Consider the following 22,166-nt stretch of genomic DNA (forward strand, 5'->3'; position numbering starts at 1 on the left):
TGTGGGAGATAAATGTTCGATTGGAATTAATAAAAAGAAATTATAATAAGTCAACTGGAAAACACCCAGCAGCCCAAGAACAGAAAAGGGTCATGCTATGGAGTTCTAAAGAGAGATACCATTGAACCGATGTCCTGCAGTTGATGAGAGGGTGAAATGAGAGGCAGTGTATTATAGCTGGGTCTCCTTGACTCCGGATTTGCCACAAAAATAAGATTCACACCATTGTGGACACTCAAAAAAGGGAAGAGTAACCACTTTAGGAACTATGAAAAAGAGCACTTGGTTCAGAAAGGGTCTTCTCCCAATGATGTTGGGCTCTTATATTGTTAATTGTCCTGAAGGGTAAATGTAAGTACATACCATCAATTCAATGTAAGGCTCCCTAGGAAAGGGGGAAAGGTATATATAGTCCCCTATCTACAGATGGTCTCTGGGATCTCTGCATGGGTATTCAGAAGTAAAACAAAAGCAAAGTGTAATACCCTAAACTATAATTAAACCCTAAAATTTCAAGAGAAATGAGAGTTTAATAGAAATAGTTATTTGCTAAATTATATTAACACTAAACTGCATACTTATTACTGTATATCAGAGTACATTCCTACTTTTTTTTTTTCCAAGGAAGATTTACTTTTCAGTTTTGCAGGCCTTGGAGTCTCACGTTGGCTGGCATGAGAGTGGGGTAGAAAGATGCACAGATGGGGACTATTCTGAGCTCAAAGGAAGAGGGAGAGCAAACCTCTGTGGGCTGGACCTATAGAGAATCTCATCAGAAAGATGTGTACAAATGCTACTCCACTTCCATTCTTTGGAAATGCTGACAAGTCTCCAAAAAATATTAATAAAATATTTTTATATTTATTTAAAACAAACTGTAGCCTTTTAATTGACATTTAGTTGAAATCATCTAATCTCTTTAGATATGGAAATGCTACCTCACTCCTTTTGCTTTTGTATCCAAAGGCAAAACATGGATGGGATATTGTAGGAAATGAGGAAATGGTGCTGCAAAGTGGGAAGTTGTTAATAATTTCTATCAATATTTAAATGATAATTATGTCACAAGCTCTGGAGAGTGTAGAGATCTTTCCTTTCATTAAAAGATAACCCATGAAGAACATATGTATATACATAACTGATTCATTTTGTTGAAAGCAGAAACTAACACACCATTGTAAAGCAGTTATACTCCAATAAAGGTGTTAAAAAAAAAAGATAACCCATGAAAATTCATGTACTTATAGAGAATATTCTGTTACCTAAATATAACTTTGCATCAGCTCAGTGACTCTTTATGAGAAAGACAAAAAAATGAAAAAGACTAAAAGACAAAATGTCACATAGTAATTAAGAGAACCATTCCAAATTCATCTACATGACTTTACATAAAAGGACAGAAAATTTGCATATAGAATGAGAGAGATCTTACTCCCAAGGCTAATGAAATTGTACTGGATGGAATATATATGAGTGGAGGATTGGACTTCATCATATTTAAGTTTTCTTCCATTTCTAAGATTATATGATTGAGGTCCTTTGAACTTACCTAAATATTTTGGATAAAAATATTCCTAGAAAAAAAAAGAAAAGAAAAAATATATCTTAGCAAATCTAAATTTCATATAAAGTTAAAACGATTTTAAAATGTGTTTTTATATTAAAGATGCAATAAATTACATATAACTCTCATTTCCACATTATAGCATTTTTTCTATAGTAAAATATATACCAGGAGTAGATGACTAATAACATTAAGCCATAAAATGCTTAGGCTTAAAGCAATACTGATCAATTAAATCATGTTTCAAAGGTTTCTAAACTGAAAACAGGCCCCACTGAAGATGTCAAATGTGACTATATATGCCCCCTTTACGTAAATCTTTTAATTTTTCCAAGATGGTTAGATACCCATTTGATACATCTCACATCATGCTGAGTACACACACCAGATTCATTGTTGAATAACAGTAACATAATTTGAATTGAATTAAAGTGGACATTTACCTTTTAGCATCTTATGTACATGTAATACCTTGCTTATAAATTGGTTATGTACCAAGAATTTTTCTGTAAATCAGTAATTTGGACTAAGGAAAGCACTTCAGCAAAAGGAGAAAAATGTTAAAAATGATTTCTGATGGTAAGGTTCCCAGGCTAGTTCGCAAAAGCCTTCTTAAGCCATAATACATCCAATATGCAGCATTAATAACATAAGAACTCCTCATGAGAAACCAGTGTTTCTACACAAAAACAACCTCAAGTACAGAACATAACTTTCATCCAGGACACAATTAAAGTCCTCATTCCTTCCTCCTCTCACATATAAACCTACACAACACTTAGCTACTAGTTTATAAGATGAGATCTCCCACTAAGCAATTCAGACATCAGTGTTGTCATCTACAGAACAAAAGCCAGGATATAAACAATGATGAATTGGTTCAAAAGGAGATGATGTAATGGTGAAAGGACTATATTAGGGACAGTGGGGAGACAAGCAATAAGATGGTGACTAGGAGTGTGGACTAGGGTATGAGGGATGTGGGCAGGGAGTGTCTGGAGCAAGATAGAAAGCGAGAAGCAATAACAAATGGGTTTTTTTTCTTCTTTCATGTCTCCCATTTCTTCCTTACTCTCTCCATCATCTCTTTCTCTTCTGACAATAACACAACTGTCAGAATGAGTGGAGGAGAGGAAGCACATAAATAAGTTTCTTTTCTCTACCCTTTTCCCTTCCCTCCATATGGCTTCTGTCTCACTCCCCATTTGCTACTCAGAGGCTAAGCTATGAGAACATATTTACAGTGTTAGATATACACACTCAAGTATTTATGGGTAATATAATCAAATGAAATCTTGAGCATGCAGGCTTGCCTTAAAATGTTCCAGCAAAACAAAACAAAAATTAGAGTGGGTGGGGTAGAGAATAGGCAGAACAAGAATGGCAGATTGTTGATAATCATTGAAAGGGAAAGTAGGTATATTGGGGTTTATTATATTCTTCTCCCTACTTTGGGATATATTTACCATTTCCATAATAAAAAGAAATTTGTGTATACGTGTGTGTGTGTTTATCTGTTTCCTACACAATATGAGTACACTGCTATATTGTGTGAAATAAAATATTTTTGTCTTAATTGCTTTTCCACAACAGGCAACAAAACTAAGACAAACATTTTGATTCAATCTTGGAGAGTGTTAAAAATGAATCTTCGGGTACCCTGGGAAAAATTCCCTTTGAACCTATTAGATTAGGTGGAGGTAAGAGGATTAAAGGGCAATCCCAGACAACACAAGTTATTACTGTCTTGGACAAGTTCTCTAACTATAGACAAATGGTTCCTGCTTGTTATGGCTCATCTAGTCTCATGGTTCCAGGAACTAAGGCAGAGGTAAAGGAGGTACTTTGCGTATGTTTTCTCCCTCATTTCCTTTTGGTTATACAGTTCATCTCAGGGAAAAAAATCTGAGGTAACCCTGAAGGTTATCAAACTTGAATTCTTCACCCTAATTCATAGAGGCACTATTTATATTCCTGCTACCCACAGAACATGTTAAAGAACCCCCTTCTCTAGGAAAATTAGGGGACTAAAGATCAGATCTAGGGGCCCCATATTTCTGTATGATATTTAGGGGTCTTTGTGATCATTTTATTCTAGACTAAATTGGAAAAATGTATACACTAAAGGTATAAATTCCAACCGCAGGGACTATTGATGATTTACAGTGCGCTGAGGAAACTTGCCAACAGTTTATGGAATAAATTAAAAGTATTCTCAGGGAACACAGTACTGTAATGAATCCTTTATTAAGCATATACTGAGTACCTATTACGTACCAAGCTCTGAATTAGAGGCTCTGTTTTCTAAAGCTTGGTTAAAAATGCCAACGGAGAGAATTAATGAAGCATAGTGATAACAATGTAGTCACACACACACGCAACACACACACACACTTGAGGTGCCTTCCCCTCACCCAACACTACAAAATCCTGGTTGGGAGAAAGTAGTTACAAACCATGAGGTTCATACTATTTGTGATAATTAGGTATAGTTGAATTATAGTTTGGTCAGAGCACATTGGTTTTGGCAAATAGTGTCTCCCTAACAAGCCCACTTTCCTTTGAACGTAATTCCTCCTGAAACGCTTCAGTGGGTACATGTGGAAGGTGATATACACAATCATTAACTTTAAAAAGAAACACAAGGGAACACAGACTCAAGCTGCAAACATCCCGTCTGTAACTATATGTCTAGGTATGCTAACTTACCACTTTTCATGAATTCTTACCGTTTCAGGGTTATTTTCAAAGACCTCCCTGGCTTCTTCTTTATTGCACAGTTCTTCAATGCATTCTCTTTCAAGATTACCCTTTTTTGTTTCTTCAATCAAAGAATTTGCACGCCTTTTCCTAACCAGGACTTGTGAAGCATGTTGCTTCGACAAAACTGAAGAAAAACAAAAAAAGTTTACATGAACAAATCTTTCATTTCTCCACCTAAAATATTATATTAAGCAATGATACATTATATAAATCATTTTCTGCCGGTAAATTGTATGCCATTTAAACTTAGTATGCTATTTAAAGTTATGCCTGTCTCAGGACTTCCCTCGTGGCGCAGTGGTTAAGAATCCACCTGCCAATGCAGGGGGCATGGGTTCGAGCCCTGGTCTGGGAAGATCCCACATGCCACGGAGTAACTAAGATCGTGTGCCACAACTACTGAGCCTGCGCTCTAGAGCCCACAAGCCATAACTACTGAGCCTGTGTGCTGCAACTGCTGAAGCCCACACACCTAGAGCCTGTGCTCCTCAACAAGAGAAGCCACTACAATGAGAAGCCCCCTCACCAAAACGAAGAGGGGCCCCCACTCACCGCAACTAGAAAAAGCCCGCGCGCAGCAGCGAATATGCAATGCAGCCAAAAATAAATAAATAAATTTATTAAATAAATAAAAATTAAAGTTATGCCTGCCTCAGTAGGGTTGAACTGAGGAAAACACATGGATACATAAGCACTTTGCTTAACAACTCAAAGAGCGGTTTGGTGTGTAGCTACAGCGTTTGTCTAATGATCTACACAAATTATTCAAGCTTATGCTTGAGGTCAAACATACCAAACAATAATTTAATGTTTACCTCGTTATGACTACATTGGTAAAAGCATCATGCTGAAATGGCTATAAAGTCATAGCCACAGCATCTTTAAAGCTAGAGTAACAAACTTTCTCAGTTTTAATGGAAAACTTGTGTGATCTCTGTGGAGAAAGAGAAATGCAGGAGTACAGTCCAATCAGCTATTTGAAAGAAACTTGATAGGCTAAAACACCTGGTTATTTATACAAACAAGAAAATAAAATTCCATGGCAAAAGGAAGACCTTGTGCAAAGCACAAAATACAGAAGAGAAAAAATCAGTAACTTTGAGTATATAAAAAATTGCAAGCAGTTGACAAACGATGATAAAAATAACAAAGTTCAACATCAAGCAACAGATTGCAGGAAAATATTTCCATCATATATAACAGAAAAAATTACATCCAGAATTTATAAACAACTTTTGCAAATTAAAGAAAAAGTAATACAACAATATGCCAACCAATACAGGAATGTGTTCAAGGTTAAAAACAAAATAAATAATATAAATAAAATATAAACAAAGCAATACCATTTACACATCACAGAGAAAAATTAAAGTAGCCAATAAACATGTGAAAAGATGTTTAACACAAATTTTTAAAAACAATTGGATTTTTGCCTAATAGATTTGCAAAAATTTAAAAGACAGATAATATCAAGTTATTGGTGAGTGTAAGTGGAAACAAGTATTCTTGTACAATGGTGATAGGAATATAACTGATAGGTATTATTTGAAGGTAATTTGGTAGTATCTGAAAATTAAAAGTACATATACTCGGGGCTTCCCTGGTGGCGCAGTGGTTGAGAGTCCGCCTGCCGATGCAGGGGACACGGGTTCATGCCCCGGTCCGGGAGGATCCCACATGCCGCGAAGCAACTAGGCCCCTGAGCCATGACCGCTGAGCCTGCGCGTCCGGAGCCTGTGCTCCGCAATGGGAGAGGCCACAACAGTGAGAGGCCCGCGTACAGCAAAAAAAAAAAAAAAAGATGTTATTCTGTGAGCATGCCACCCGCCAAGTGTATTGCTAACTGATAAATGGCAGCCCAATCAACAATGAAAGGGTCTGACATTGCAATTATCTCATTTATTTGAAATAGTTTTAAACATGCTACTTGATAATAAATATAGCAAAAACTTGGCCCTTCTGAACTTCAAAGCAAATATGTGAGTCTTTCTGAAAAAACAATAACACTTTGTATTAAAGATAAATATTTTGATACAATAATAAAACAATCAAGGTCAAATGCAGTTGGAAAACAAAACATAAACATCACTCCTTGGCATTTCTTCCTTACAGAATATTAAGTTTTAGAATGCAGAGGTTAATATTAATATTTAGGAATATCTTTTTCCCTATAAGGGCCCCCACTGCAGGACACAGACCAGCTGTAATAACACATCCTATATTCATGTTTGGGGAAGTTCTCAATTGTCCAGGGAGAACCAAGGTGTGGTTTAAAGGAATGCTCACATACATTTATAAAACTAGAAGGAAACAAAGTAACCTCCATTATTTCAGAGATGATGAAAATGAGATGACCTCAATATTTCAAGGTCAAGATATTTGCTCTAAGTTATAAAGCTAATAAATAGCAAAAGTACAACTTAGATCACAGGCATCCCAATGCTCAGACCTGCAACCATCCATTACTATTTGCTGCTGTTTTTCAAAAAGGAGAGTACATTTTACTCAAGAGTGATTCCTTCCAAAACAACAAATACGTCTACCCAAAAGACAGAACCGGCAGCTTATTACCCAGAAGTTTCACTGTCTCAGATGATAAGAGGAATATTAAAAATGAAAATTGTTACACCTCTGACCTAAAGGATAATGCAGCTAATAATTTAAAAAATAATTTTGTCTAAATAAATTTTGCCTGAATTTGAACATTTATGTTTTAGTTCATCTGGGTTCACCTCAATAATACTTCCAATTGGCATGATACTTAAAAATTTTCAAAGTGCATATTAATGATTTCATTTGATCCTCACATAAATAATGAAATATATTACAGGACAGAATTATCATCCCCATTTTCCTACTGAATAAATTGGAGCTAAAAGAGGTTACATGGTTTTTTCAAGGTCATAGAGCTACAAAGTTGTGATATTGGGACAGGAATTTAAATGTACCCATCCTCCTAGTGCAACACTCTTTCTTCTATGTATTCTGCCACTTAAATGCTCACAATGTACTTGATCTAAAAAAATAAATTACGTGGTTGTGTAGTGGACATGTTTGGTATCTTAAATAAGACATTTACTGTCCTTTATAAAAAAGATCCATCCATCTAACAGAGTGTGCTTCCAAAGGAGTCTACTATTCATGTCAAAAAGATACAAACATGATACCACAGATCCAAACTAAGAACCACAGAACTGTAGGATGAGGCAAATATATGTTCCAAAGTGTTTTTATCAGCTGGCTCAAAGTCAATCTGCCCAAAAATATCTACCCTGCTGGCATGCAGGAATGTCTAAAAAGTTCCATAATTTATCATAATAATAACTATGGCACCATAAGCACATAAATGCTCTTTTTGCATTATCTCCTATTAATCCTATCACAACTGTTATACACATGAACTAACTGAAACTCAGAGAAGTTGAGTTTAATCTTACCAAGTTCACACAACTGAGAACAGTCAATCAAACCTGCCTCCAAAACCCATTCTCCTTCTGCATTACCACATTGTCTCTAATTACTTGTTTCACTTCTTTAGATCAAGAAGTTTTTCAAGAAAGTCCTTGTGAAAACACAAGTATGTGCTTGAAAAGTGTTACATTCAGATTCAAAGTTTAGGTTATAATGTTTAGTTATGAATCTTTCAAGATTAGAAATATGACTGAATCTGCTTGATTTTTTTAACAATCTGAACAGTGACCATAGAAGTTGAACAATTATGTCAATAACATAAACCATTATGCAAACATTAACTAGAGTTCTTTTTTGAAATTGTCTTCACAGCCTTCACATGTTCCCTTCAATATTTTCTGTGGGGACCAATTTTTTTTCCAACATAAATTTGACCATATAACAGAAAGTAATTTATTGTTGTTGGTACTTCACTTAAGCATCTGTCATAAGGATAGTGGGGTTAGCATTGCCTCTACTCACAGGAAAATTCCCTCACAGTTCAATTCAGTTCGACCTTGGTAAAGGATTAATGAAAAATGTTAAAAGCCCCTTTCCCACTTAGTTGTCCAAGCTTGCCACCCTCTGTTCAGAGGGGTCAGGACCACAGAGCTGCAGGTTGTCCAAAACTGATCAGTCAGATGTGGGTCTAAGAGGAGGAGGTCTAAGCTTTAGAATAGTTCATCCTCTGAATCTCTTCCATTCTGCTCTCTTGTCTTTGCAAAGATGGTTCTCACATTCCTCCCTCCAAGAGCTCTTCTCTTTTTAAATTCTGCTTTCTGTCTCTCTTTTGGCCCTTGTTATTTGGCATCCCAAGAATGAAAAACTGTCCCTAAAAGAATGTGTCTGAGAAGGGAATTTTAGGCTAGCATTTGGTTTGGCAGAGTGTTTGAATCTTTGTTTCTTCTTCACTGTGGGACAGGGTCAGGGAAAATGGCCCTCAATGTACAAATAGAACAATTAGATAATACTTTGAGACCATGTCTCCTATGTCTCAACTGTTGAAATGGCATGGTTTGCTTACAAAAAGTCTGATAAAAATAGAATCGCATGATATAGGAAAACCATTAGTTAATAATGAGGGGATTTTTATTTTACAATTTTATTTTAAATAATCACATATTAATTAAGTATAAAATCTTTCATTTTTATCATAAAGATTTATACCACAGAAGATTTATAATTGAGGAGGGATATTAAAAAATGTGAAGTTTGCAAGGACTAAGAAAAAATCAAAATAGATTTTTAATTAGGCATTCATCAGCCTACATAATTATTACCAACTTTAAGAAAAGCTTGTGTTAGCCTTCAGAAATAAATGCTATGTCTGTATGTATGTTATACTTCAATTTTTAAAAGTAAAGTTTATTTTTTTAAAAGAGAACTAATATACTACCTAATGCACTTCTCTACATTTCACATTTTGTTTAGTATTGAGGACTATGCTGCTGAGCAACTGTTTCTTCTCATATTATTATATTAAGGGTTAGAAAAACTTCAGAAAAAGTATTCTGTAAAGGTGAACCATGCCTCTGTCCTTCAAGAGGACTAAGCAATAAATAGGCTGATGAGAAATAATTTAAGAGAATCAAATATCATAAGAGGTAGGTCTGCATAGGTTTAAATCTGGGAAACAAAAAGAGGATATAATCTGTGAATTATATGTTGCACATATAAAGGTGAGTTCTATAACATTTGGATTAGAAAGGATGAGGGTTGGCATTTATTTAGAAGTAGGAAAGCCAGTGTCATTAAAAAATGTGACCATTGACCCCCATTCTGGAACAGATCAATGAATGGGTAGGGAAACAATGCTTGAACTGTTCAGCCACAACAGAAGTGAAACGGACCTCTCCTTACTTGAAGATTTAATTTTAACTAATTTACAGCCCCTAGTCTAGGGAACAAAAAGAGTAAATCAAACACTCTAACCAATTCTCCCCAAGATTAAACCTTTGCTTTAGCCATAGACAGAGAAAGCAGTACATTTTATTCAATAGTTATTCCTTCCAAAACAACAAATACGTCTACGCAAAAGACAGAACAGGCAGCTTATTACCCAGAAAAAAAACTACGTTGTCCATTTCTGTTATGTCATGTGTTTGTTCTTGGTAAGTGATAAATTAAGGTACTTCTTTTGAAGGAACTTAGAGTTCAGATTTTGGCAAGGTCTGAAGAGGAAATTTCTAGAGCCCTGTCTTTTCTTCTCTAGACCACTACACTGCACACTGGCTACACTTTCTGAGGCTACAATGGGAGGTCTCTTTTTAGGATGTGCAGCAAGATATTCATGTAGTCAGCTTGCTTTGTCTTTTTTATCTCCTACACATTAGGACACCAAAACACTATCTGATTCGATGTCACGTAGCAAGAGGTTACAGCACAGTAAATGTCTTGTTTTTGTTCTATTTGACCTATTTTGTTAGGGTGGCATCAATTAATATAATTAGTTCACTGGCCTGTGTCTGTATTTAAGTTTGGAAAAGCAAAAGGCAACAATAAGAGAGCTGGCCTAATTCTGCAATACCCCACTTCCTGCAACATCTCCCAGATCTCCCCAATAAGCAAGTCTGAAGCACGCTTAGAGGCTTAGAAAGACTCTAGATCTTAATGGCTTCCCTTTTGACTCTTAGGATATTACTATTTTTTAAGTGCTGATCTGGAAATGAGATTATTTGGAATATTGGTAAAGCATCGAGTAGGAGTTTATAATGCAATATAATTTCTACCAGCCTTTCAGAACTCCCTGTTGACTTTCTAAAAGGCCATAAGACACAGTCTAAATAACAATGGAGTAAAATGATAACCTAGGAAAGGAGAGAAAATGATTGGGATAAGGAGTCGAGGAAAAGAAAACAAGTAATAAGGAAAGGTGCATTTAACATATACGATGTGGGAGAAGGTTAGTAGCACAACTAGAAAGAGTTATTTTCAAAGAGTCAATGTCCTCCTTACCTTGACAATTGCTCTCGACCAATTCCCACAAAGTCTCCTAAAGAGAAGCCTGCCCAGTTACCTAGGACTGATAACAAGTTTCCCCAAAGCAATGTCTTGTTAGAAAAACAGACCTCAACAACCACAGTAGAACCCTAAGCCAGCTACCTAGTCAATCTAATCAACTTAGGACTGTCTTCAAAAAATATGAAATAACAGATAAAAATCAGTAGATATTTGCATAAAATTAACAACATGAAAGAGAAGGTCAAGAGGAACATACAGACTCCAAAGGAAATAAAGGTAATTGAAGACACAGAAGATAACTTTAAAAAATATATAACTAATATCCTAAATAAATTGAGAGAACCTGGCATCCATAAAACAAAAGTATGCTATGAAAAAGAAGTAGAGAACTAAAATATGATTTCAAAATAAAAAACTTAATGGATGGGGCTTCCCTGGTGGCGTAGTGGTTGAGAGTCCGCCTGCCGATGCAGGGAACACAGGTTTGTGCCCCGGTCCGGGAAGATGCCGCGGAGCTGCTGGGCCCGTGAGCCATGGCCGCTGAGCCTGAGCATCTGAAGCCTGTGCTCCGCAACGGGAGAGGCCACAGCAGTGAGAGGCTCGCGTACCGCAAAAAAACAAACAAACAAAAAAAAAAACTTAATGGATGAACTGAAAAATAGAATGGACTACTCCCCACCCCCCAAAAAGTCAGCCCTTTTTCATTCCTATCACACTGACAAAGATTTTAAAAGTTAATATCCAATGTTGGCAAAGATGAGAGGAATCAGACACTTAAAATCTACTTTTAAAATCAGATTCCCAAGGGAAATCTAACACTATGTGTCTAAAACCTTCAAAATAGGCGCACTCTTAAACTGTTATATATAGGATGGATAAAAAACGAGGTCCTACTGTAGAGCACAGGGAACTGTATTCAATATCCTGTAATAAACCAAAATGGAAAAGAATATGAGAAAAAATGTATATATATGTATATATAGCTGAATCACTTTGCTGTAAATCAGAAACTAACACAACATTGTAAATCAACTGTACTTCAATACAATTAAAAAAAAAAAACAGTAATTGGGGGCCACCTTAGAGGCTGTCTACCACAGGCCAGAATGATTTTTCCCTTTGGATGTTTCCTGTATTTTGTTATTGATATTGTGTTTTTCCCCTGGGTAGATATTTTTAGAATTTTTCATTACATTTGAGAGTAAGATTTTGCACCAGTTAAAAAAAAAAAATAGGCACACTCTTTAGATATTCAGCTAACAGTTCAATTGCTAGGACATTAAACTGAGGAAATGAACATGGACATAACATTGGAAATAATTTAAATGTCCAAAAATATGATTTTAGTTAAATATATTATGATGAACATATATAAAGGAAAATTATAAATCTACTCTAAAGTGTGACATAGATTTTAATTTATTGATATAAAAACAATTATCATTTTTAGATGAAATATCAAGTTACAAATAATATGCAGAGCAAAATTCCATTCTTTCGCTTATATATTTTAATTTCTAAGAACGTATATACACAGACAAAGGGGCTTAGAAGACTATAAAGCAAAATGTTACATAGGTCTCTTGCTAGTGAAACTACAGATGCATTTTTTTAGCACATTATATTAAGCGTGGATTACTTGAATGGTTTAAAAATGTAAGGAGATAGTAGGATATAGCTGGTAGTTTAAGTTGAGGAATGATGTCCAAAAAGGACAGAAGGTCAAATGGAACCCTAGGAAACTCTAACATTTACAGAAAAGGAGAGATCATCAAAATGACAGAAATAGAATTAGTAACACATACATATGCAGAGAAAGAAAATTTGAAGATAATGCTTATAGACATAAAAGGAGGTCAATTTCAAAAGGATAAGTTTCAAGTGTCAAATGTTGCAAAGAAGTTATTAATAATAATTACTACTATTTAGGATGAGAGCTAAAATATATACAGTTGGTTTAACAATATGATCACCATTAACATTCTCAGTCCCCAATACAGTGGGAGGGTGAGAAGAGAGGAGACCTCCAGAACAAACTATTTCTTCAAGAAGATCAAATGAGACTAGGAAGAGAAAGAGTGGGTGATAACTTTAAACAGAGGCAGAGAAAATGTAACGTTTTCCTAAAGTCGGGAAGGTACATCACGGAATAGCTGTGAAACTCAATGAGAAAATGCCAAATATGCTATTTTGAAAGATGGAAAATATCATATAATTGCAAGAAGTTACAATTTTACCATTTTTATGGAGATTTAAAAGCCAGTGTTCTTGAATGTGTCCTTTTAAAGTCCATTCCAAAAAATGGACCAGAGGACTAAGAAGAATTATGCTAATGTCCTAGAACCAGTAAGAGCCAGTTCCTGTTACCACTCCTTCGTAGAAAGACTCAGAATCTATGTGGATAAGTTATCCTTATTTTATTTTCCCTCAAGCCTGGAGATTTCAAATTCTATATTTGGAACAATGTAATATAAACGAAGGAGTTTTCCTCATACTGGACCTAATAACAATTTATTACGTTTAGAAAAAACAAAACTGCAACATTAAAAAATTAAAGGAACATTTGCACTTTAAAGTTAGCCTTAGAAACCCCAGTTCCTAAAGGTCCTCTGTTACCCTCACATCTAATAAGTTTTTACTGAAGACCTTCCCTACAGCTGCGTTCTCCTGCCATGGGGCTCAGCTTCTTTCCTCCCTTCTCTGACATCCTCTCCCCTTCTCTGTCCCTGGCCACTGTCTACTGCCACCCCTGCAAATTTATGTTCACTTCTTATGCAGAATCATTTATCTACCTTCTCTACTATGGCCTTACAGACCAGAATGATTCAAACTCGAAGTGTAGGAATTACCTGAGAGTCTTGTTAAAATGCGTATTCTGAGTCAGTAGGTCTGAAGTGGGGTCAGAGATACTTCATTTCTAATAAACTCCCGGGTAATGCTGCTGCTGGTCCGTGGACTACACTTGAATAGTAAAGCTATAGACCATGTTTTGGGGACTTTACTTTCTAAATCTAAAGCCATTTTCAAGGTAATTTCTAAAACAATATCAGTTCTCACCATAGGAATAATTTCAATATCAACTGCTACAATATGTTTTTCAAGCTGCCACATTAATAGCCAACTTAATGTCATTATACTAAGTCATCGGCTGGTCTGTTCGTAGGCATGTTAATTATGCTCTCCCTCTATCACAAATTTTATTCAGATAGTTAAAGCAACCTTACACTGTGTAATACACATCACCAAAGGTTTAAATGGGCAACAAGTAGTTGTGCTTCTCTTAGAGGAAGAAACAGTAATCTTAACCTTGGAGGAAAAATGTTTGTAACAGAGACAATGCTGACCAAATATTCCATGTGCTTCCTTGCATTGGAAGCAGATGTGAGTTTTGTTACTTCCACGCTAAGACGGTTAAGAACAAGTACGAAACTGAGTTATTTGTACTGAGGTGGATGGACCTAGAGTATGTCATGCAGAGTGAAGTAAGCCAGAAAGAGAAAAACAAATACCGTATGCTAACACATATATATGGAATCTAAAAAAAAAAATGGCTCTGAAGAACCTAGGGGCAGGACAGGAATAAAGATGCAGACGTGGACTTGGGGACACTGGGAGGGGGAAGGGTAAGCTGGGACGAAGTGAGAGAGTGGCATGGACATATATACACTACCAAATGTAAAATAGATAGCTAGTGGGAAGCAGCCGCATAGCACAGGGAGATCAGCTCAGGGCTTTGTGACCACCTAGAGGGGTGGGATAGGGAGGGTGGGAGAGAGATGCAAGAGGGAGGAGATATGGGGATATATGTATATGTATAGCTGATTCACTTTGTTATAAAGCAGAAACTAGCACACTATTGTAAAGCAATTATACTCCAATAAAGATGTTAAAAAAAAAAAAAAGAACAAATACGCCTCCTCCATTGCTTTCCTTTCTTGTGGGGACATTGGATGCCATGTGTTCCAGATGGTACAACTAGAGATGTAAGAGATTTACACAAACCACATTGAACTTTACATGACTAAAAAATAAACTCTTATTTTACTAAGTCACTGAGATTCAGTGATTTGGAGATTAAGTTGAAGATTTGTGGATTAAAGTGTTATCACACCATAGCATATCTTACCCTAATTAACATAAGATTATGAAAAATTTAAACTAATGCCTATATTCAATAATGTGCTAATTTTCTCCTTTATTAATTCTAAAAATAAGAGAGTTCTAGTGAAAGCATAAAACACATAGATAAGACAGAGTACTTCAGCTTATCCCTTGAATAAAATAAACAATAAAGCAAAAGAATGAAAAAAAGCCCTAAATATATTTAAATATTAGAGAATAGCACCAAGAAAATATCAATTTTCTAAATTAGCCTATAATATAAATGGGGAAGTAAAGACCTTAGAAACCTTTATCACACATCAATCCATGATCCAAAAAAAAAAAAGGAACAAAATCTTATAAAATATCCTAAAGTCTAAGAAGGCTAAGGACAGATCACCTGGTATGGTTGGGGAGGACAATAAAGAGAAAGAGTTTTTCAAAAAGAAGGACTGGGCTTCTCCGGTGGCGCAGTGGTTGAGAGTCCACCTGCCGATGCAGGGGACACGGGTTCGTGCCCCGGTCCGGGAAGATCCCACATGCCGCGGAGCGGCTGGGCCCGTGAGCCATGGCCGCTGAGCTTGCGTGTCCGGGAGCCTGTGCTCCGACAGGAGAGGCCACAACAGTGAGAGGCCCGTGTACCGCAAAAAAAAAAAAAAAAAAAAAAATCTGGTCATGTCGGAATATTCCTGCTCAAGTGAGAAACAAGTTGTTATATACCTGGCTGTCCATTACTAAGATGGAAGAATAGATTTTGATGGACCTCTTATTTTTGAGGCATATTCCACTTTTAGATGTTCTACTCTGAGCTTTTTACTATGAGCCCAAAAGCCGCCAAGTGTAGGTGGAAACCAGAATAAGAGAATGCTCTCTAGCTAGTTCAAAGTTCATTTCAAACAGTCTGTCATGTAGCCGAGCCAGTGACTCATCAGATCTCATTGGGCTTAAGTGGTCCATAGGACATCAGGGTACTCTTGAGACACAGCTCAATTGTGAAATGTTCAAACGGTATGAATGGGATGAGCCTAAAGCACCACTAAGTGGCCTGGGCCAGTTTCTCATTCTCCTGACTTCTTTCCCTCCCTCCACCTCCCTTTGTGGACTCATGAGGAAAGGCCTACAGCCAAGAATGAAAAGGAAAAGATACCTCAGTGTGATGTACCAACATGAGCCAGAGGTAGACCTGCTACAAAGCTACAGCCAGAGATGAACTACAGCCTCTCTCAAGGGTGATCCTGAAGAGCACAGGAGAAATAAAACCTTCACAAGGGGCGGACAGATAAGCAGTTATCTCTCATTGTCCACTTTGCTTAGAATGAGAAATTATCAGAGATCAGAATCTTTGCTACTTTCTCAATAGTTACAGCTTGTCTGTCCAGTTGTTCAGAGACCTGTAAAGAGTTAGATCTTAGGCCTAGAAACAAGGAAGCTTGGGCAAGAATTGCCCCAGAGCTGAGAATATTTGTGTTCCAAGTGGACAGCCTCATATCAGGGAGGTTCTTAATTATAAAAGGGGGCAGAATGGCCCACTTAATGATTGTCAGTTGTGGTTCTTCTCACAATATGCACCTAACATATTTTCCACTGAATTAGAAGCTGAGACTGCTATGTAGCCATTTCAAGTTCTTTACTCCTGTTGGAAAAGAAGAGAGAACTATGCTGGAATGACAATAATCAAGGCAAAATAGTGTAGTTGCCACATACAAATCAGGGTTAGAAGTGTTGCCTCTCCAGGATGACTACTATACACAATAGAAATTGTAAAGAAGAGATGGATACAATCATCCATAGGTGGGAACAACAGGGCTCAGGTTCTTCCCGAATAAGGGTGTGGTACATCTCATTGAGTAGACAAAAAGATCAAACATGAGGAACTGCCTAAAAGCAGGAGACATAGGAATTCGGTAGTGAAGGAAGAAGTCATAAATACCAGCTCTAGCTTCAAACCAAGAGAGACAGGCAAGCCCTAAAGCCAGTACCTGTATTCCCTTGCTTGTCTTTTTAAAATTATTTTCTGGAATATAGGATGTGTTGGTATACTACAATGTATCATTTCATCCATAGAGCACAGCACATTGACACAGAATTGTGACAGAACTAGAGGAGGCAAGGACATCACCTGGTGATACTAAACTAGGAAATGGTAGCCTTGAGCCTTCCTCTCTGAGTGTGGTGACTGGAATCTCTTGGAGAGGAGGTCCTTTCTGCTGTACATTAGTTATTTGCATTGTATTAGAAATTTTTTTTTATTTGCATTATATTTGAAATGTTTTTCAAATGGTGTTCATGGAAAGAAGGGCATGTGTGTATGTTGTACAGCCAGTAATTGGAATGTGTAGACTTCTCTTGTTTCTGCTTCCTTCCCAGGATCCATTCCTTTGTGGGAGCTGTTCTGGCACTCCACCTGATTCTACTGAGCTGTCAACCACAGGACTCCAGAAACAAGCTAAGCCAAAATAATCAGCCTCTCTTTTCTAAGAAATTAAATCATGAACAGGTATGCACAGAACTAGAAGGCAGTTAGAACTGAGTCATCTGATGGCAGCTCCTCACATAGTGAGCACATGAGTTCCCACTATATAGATCACCTAAATGCCCAAGTCCCTGGCTTCCCTCGGCCTGGTTATTCAACATGCCATTAAGTAGGTCTTCCAATAAATCCACTCAGCTTTTTTTTTCCTCTATTTTTCTTTCTTACTTCCTCTTTTTTTCTTCCTTCCTTTCTTCCTTCCTTCCTTTCTTTCTCCCTTCCTTTCTTTTTCTTTCTTTCTTTCTGCTTTAGTTAGCAAGAGTCTTTACTGTTGCTTGTAGCTAAAGATTAATTAATATATGTATTATCAGGCTTCTCATATTTTTTCTCACAGTATTTTGAAAGTTTAAATATGCATATAGATCATTTAGCTATTAAAGAGGATATTGAACTTGGTGGACAGAAAAGGTCTATTATGAAAAGCATGACTGTATATCCTAGATAGGATTAATGGCAAGAGAATATGGCATAGGGTGTTGTTGTTGTTGATGATGATGATGCTGTACATCAGATATCGTCTCTAACTCTTCCAGCAACAACCCCAACTCTAACCTAAGCTTGATAAAATCTCTCCAGAAAGAGGAAAGCAAAAAAGAGAAGGAAAATATGAGTCAGTAATGTCAAGGGTAGACTGCACCTAAGCAGAAGTGGAAGTCTGGAAAGGGCCAAATTAGCACAGCCAAAGGGGACATCCCCTTTCTTCTATTTTTCTTCACACAGCCTTTAGTGTGGTATACAATATATAGACAGTATAAGTTTTAAATCTATAGATAGATAGATACACATATACATATAGATACAGATATAGATACAAGCATGTGTGAAAAGTCAGTTCACATCTCTGAACAATTTCAAAAAAGTTGAACTGGATGATTTCTCAACTCTCTCAAACCTAGAGCTGTGATTTTTAAACTTTTTCTTTAAATAGTGACTGTATTTCTGTGGACTAAACAATAAATCAAATATTTGGAATTCTAATTCTATCTCAAATTTACCATCTTAGGGAGTAAACACATTCCATCTGTATCTCGGTTTTCTCATCAGTAAACCAGAAATGATTTTTAATCCAATTAAACTAGAATTAAAGAACTAATTTATATATACTATCAGTGTCTATATACAACAAGATTTCTCCATGTGTATGGTTTGATTATCTCTGTATAATACACATAGACACACACATCACTTTTTAACTCTGCCTAGATTCCATGAACATGTAACAATCTCTACAAAAAGAAAGGGTTTAGCAAATTCCTGTGGTGACAAGCAGTACGTGTAGCAAGCCATTTGTGCCTTTTTCTTCTCTCTAAAACACTGCTTATCATGTTTTATGTATTTACCCATATATTTCTCTGTAAGCACAATTAAGAACCTTGTTCTCTGGTACAGAGTTCAACAAGCAGACCCCTGAGAGGACAATGCATGGCCGTCCAGTCCATAAATGATTATCAGTAGAAATGTACTCTAGGCTCCCATGGATGGGAAGGTCATGGTTGGCTCTGGAGGATGCATTCTCTGTATTTTGTTGGCTTCACTTGTACACTCTAAAATCATATTTCCCAATAGGAAATATGTGTAGGGGTCAATAAAAACCTTTCTGTGTAGGGGTCAATAAAAACCTTTCTGTGATGAGAGCATACTCCATATGTTTAAGTGTTATTCCCAACATCTTGCCCTGTGATGTTCACATTATTTCCTATGTTAGTCTTTTCATATTGATTACAATTTACCAGTTATTTAGACCCAGTAGTTTTTCATGTTTTAATTATCCCCTCTGTGATTATTTTTTCTCTCCATTTCCAAATGTTCTTTTCTCTCTTCAGTGTTTTTTTGTTGGTGTTCACTTTCATGAACTTTCATTTCATTCTGGTAGAATATTTTAGTGACTTCCAAAATGGAATGATTGCATTCCAGGAGAATGTGCAAGATTATTCATTAAGGTACAGAAAGAAAACACCAGTGCTACTGTTCAGATTTATTTTGACTTTATCCTTTAAAAACTCATTTAAATATACGTAATATAATGTTCATAGTATACTAGGTCAGAAGTGCAGGTGTGTAATAAACAACTAAATATTTTAAAAAATAAAAACACTGGTTATCAGACAAATACTTGTTTGTCCTACTGAACTATATACCTAATGAGTTAGTGTATGTGGTCTATATATAGGCTTAATGATAGAGGTTTGTATGTTGAAATTCTGCTATTGTGTGTCTTTAATATAAAATCAACAAATGTTGTTTTAGCCTTTAAATTAGAATTTTAAAACACCTCATTCATCCTGATCTGTAACTAATAAAAACTAATAAACCTAGTAGAATGTTAGTAAATTCCTACTTAAGTCTCCTGACATTGTCATCTTTGAAAAGTTTACATTGGAGCTTTAACCAATCTAAAAGCTATGGTGTAATTCTGAGTTTATCTCTCCCATGCCATTTCCTGAGAATAAAACATAGCACAAGTAAGCATTTTTGACCAGTGAGCATGCTTAACCTTTAAAGAACAAACTAATTAACTGACAACTAAGATGTACTAAATGCCTTGATATCCATATATATATATAGAGAGAGAGAGAGAGAGAGAGAGAGAGAGAGAGAGAGAGAACTCAATATCCTGCTTTGAATCCAGGCATGGGAACATAAAGAACAGGAAACACAAAGATAAAGTACAAAGAACTCATGCGACGATCTCAGATCAGTGGCACTCCGTCTAAATTCCTCAGTACGAAATTATCTGAGAACTACAATATTTAACAGTCCTTTTGATTTCAAGGTTAAAAAAATGACATCTCCGTACTGCTACGCAAACCCGCACTCATCCCCAAATAATTCGTGTGTCAATGTTGAGATAAGGAAACCAAGCTCAAAGTCCAGGCACAGCAGAGCGGAGGTAGGTTGCAGCAGCGGGTGCTGGTTGGGGACAGGCGCTAGTACAAAGAGAAGACAGAGTGGGCTGACTTTCCTCTCTACTTTTATACTGTAATGTGCTCATCCTTGTCCTATGACTGGGAACTTCAACTGTTTGGGGCAAATGGGTACGTGTTCTAATTACTTCATTGATATTTAGTATCACTCTTGTTCTAGAATCTGTCCTGTAGGGCAACACTTGATTCCCAGAGCAGAGTGACTATTGACCCTGCCTCCACCATTACACTGCCCGCTAGATCCACGGCTGATGGAAGCACTTGCTGGAAACTTTCTAGGAGGCTGCAGCCCTAGAAAAGAAAATCCTCCCAGCAGGGCTCGGAGTTCAGTTGGCAATGCTGAGAGAAGAAGACAAGACGCTATTAATTACTCACAGTTCGCCTCCAAGACGGGAAGCACTAGGGCGAGGCACGCCAGCAGCGCCCCAGAGCGCCCACCCAGGACCCTCATGGCGAAGCGCGCGGAGGCGCGGGCGGAGACTGTGGCGCGTCGCGGCGGGGACCCTCGCGCTCGGCGTGCCGCGGGTCTGCGACTGGAGCGCCGCTGTCTGAGAACTGCGGCGCGGCGACGCCTGCGAGCGAGCGCGCCCGCGGAGCAGCAGAGCCGGGGGCGGAGGGGACGGCCCGCTCCCAGCCCCCAGCCCGACGGGGAAGTGATAACAAGGACATTTCCTGGAAGCTTTTCTTTTCGGAGCTGGGGGCAGGGCTCAGGGAGAGCGCTGAAGGCCTAGTAAACACTGTCGAGACATCCTCCTCGCCCTTTCCCAAACTCCAGCGTTTCGTTTCGGTGTCCGGAACGTGAAGTTTGCCAAGGAAAAGGGGAAGCAAACGCAGTAAAACACACACACACACACGCAAAACACAACCTCCAGCGAGCCGGAGTGGAAGGCTGAGTGGCCAAGTATACTTTGAGGGCTCAGAGGTCGGGGTGTCCTGGCTTAGAGGGAAAACATCTTGAGAGACTGACATTGGGGATGAAGATGTTAACCAAAACCTAGAAGCGAAATGAGAACTCTAGGAAGGCTACAGAGAACAGAGATAATGGAATCAAATGTGATAGTTTTGATTGTCTACATTTTTGTTTTGTTCTTGAATTTATAGCGTAAAAGAACTATAGCAAAAAAAAATGTTTGGGGAAAAAAGAGAATGTATCAAATTCTATCACCTTCAAACAGCTCGTTTTTGGTTTTTGCATGTTACCTCTGCTTTTTTGTGCTTAGGCAAGCGCATTTGAAATATGTTACTTAACGTTTAAGGCTGCCTTTGGAGCTAAACCGCCTGGATTCAAATGGCAATGCTCTGCAGCTTACTAGTTGTATCATCCGTAAAATGGAGATAGTAGTAGGTTTTCACGGTGTTAACAGAAGAATTTAAAGAGATAACACACGTGAAGCAATTAGTGTGTTAAAGAGTAGCACATAGTTAAGGCACACTTACTACTAACATTCCAGTATTTCTGCCCAGTGAACAATATCAATTGATTTCCTATGTGTGTGAGTGAAAGTCAATAGGCTGATGATCTTTCAAGGGTTTATTCCAGCTCTAGCTTTCTGTGGTTTTATGATCCAGGTGGATGGAAGTTGATATTAGAGTCACTTTTTCTAAGAAAATTTGCAAAGGAATTGTTGAATATATCCATATTCTTCCCTCTTTTAAATTCTCTTCCTTCTTGCTATGTCTGAATCTACATGTCAATCTATTCACCACTTTATTCCCACCCCAAATGATTTAATTATAAATATAATTCTAATCTCGGTAGAATTGTTCGGTGGGCTAGTAATCAGAACATAAAACAAAACGACCTTTAAATACTATATTTAATTATTGAATATTTAAATGCATTTAGGCCATGAGTCTTTCCTCACTTGTTAGG

General features: G+C 37.2%; 1 protein-coding gene across 1 annotated transcript in view; it reads right to left on the reverse strand.

Moving 5' to 3' along the window:
• Positions 1-20,913, reverse strand: part of PROS1 (protein S) — a 55,481-nt gene extending 34,568 nt beyond the window's left edge. Inside the window, exons 1-3 of the mRNA XM_060010493.2 lie at positions 20,669-20,913; positions 4,294-4,451; positions 1,550-1,574 (exon numbers count right to left, since the gene is read on the reverse strand). Of these exons, the coding sequence (XP_059866476.1) occupies positions 1,550-1,574; positions 4,294-4,451; positions 20,669-20,744 (259 nt within the window). The 5' untranslated portion in view covers positions 20,745-20,913. The remainder of the gene's footprint in view (positions 1-1,549; positions 1,575-4,293; positions 4,452-20,668) is intronic.
• Positions 20,914-22,166: the final 1,253 nt, after the last annotated feature.

This window comes from Delphinus delphis, chromosome 4 (genome assembly GCF_949987515.2).
Source record: "Delphinus delphis chromosome 4, mDelDel1.2, whole genome shotgun sequence".
NCBI lineage: Eukaryota > Metazoa > Chordata > Mammalia > Artiodactyla > Delphinidae > Delphinus > Delphinus delphis.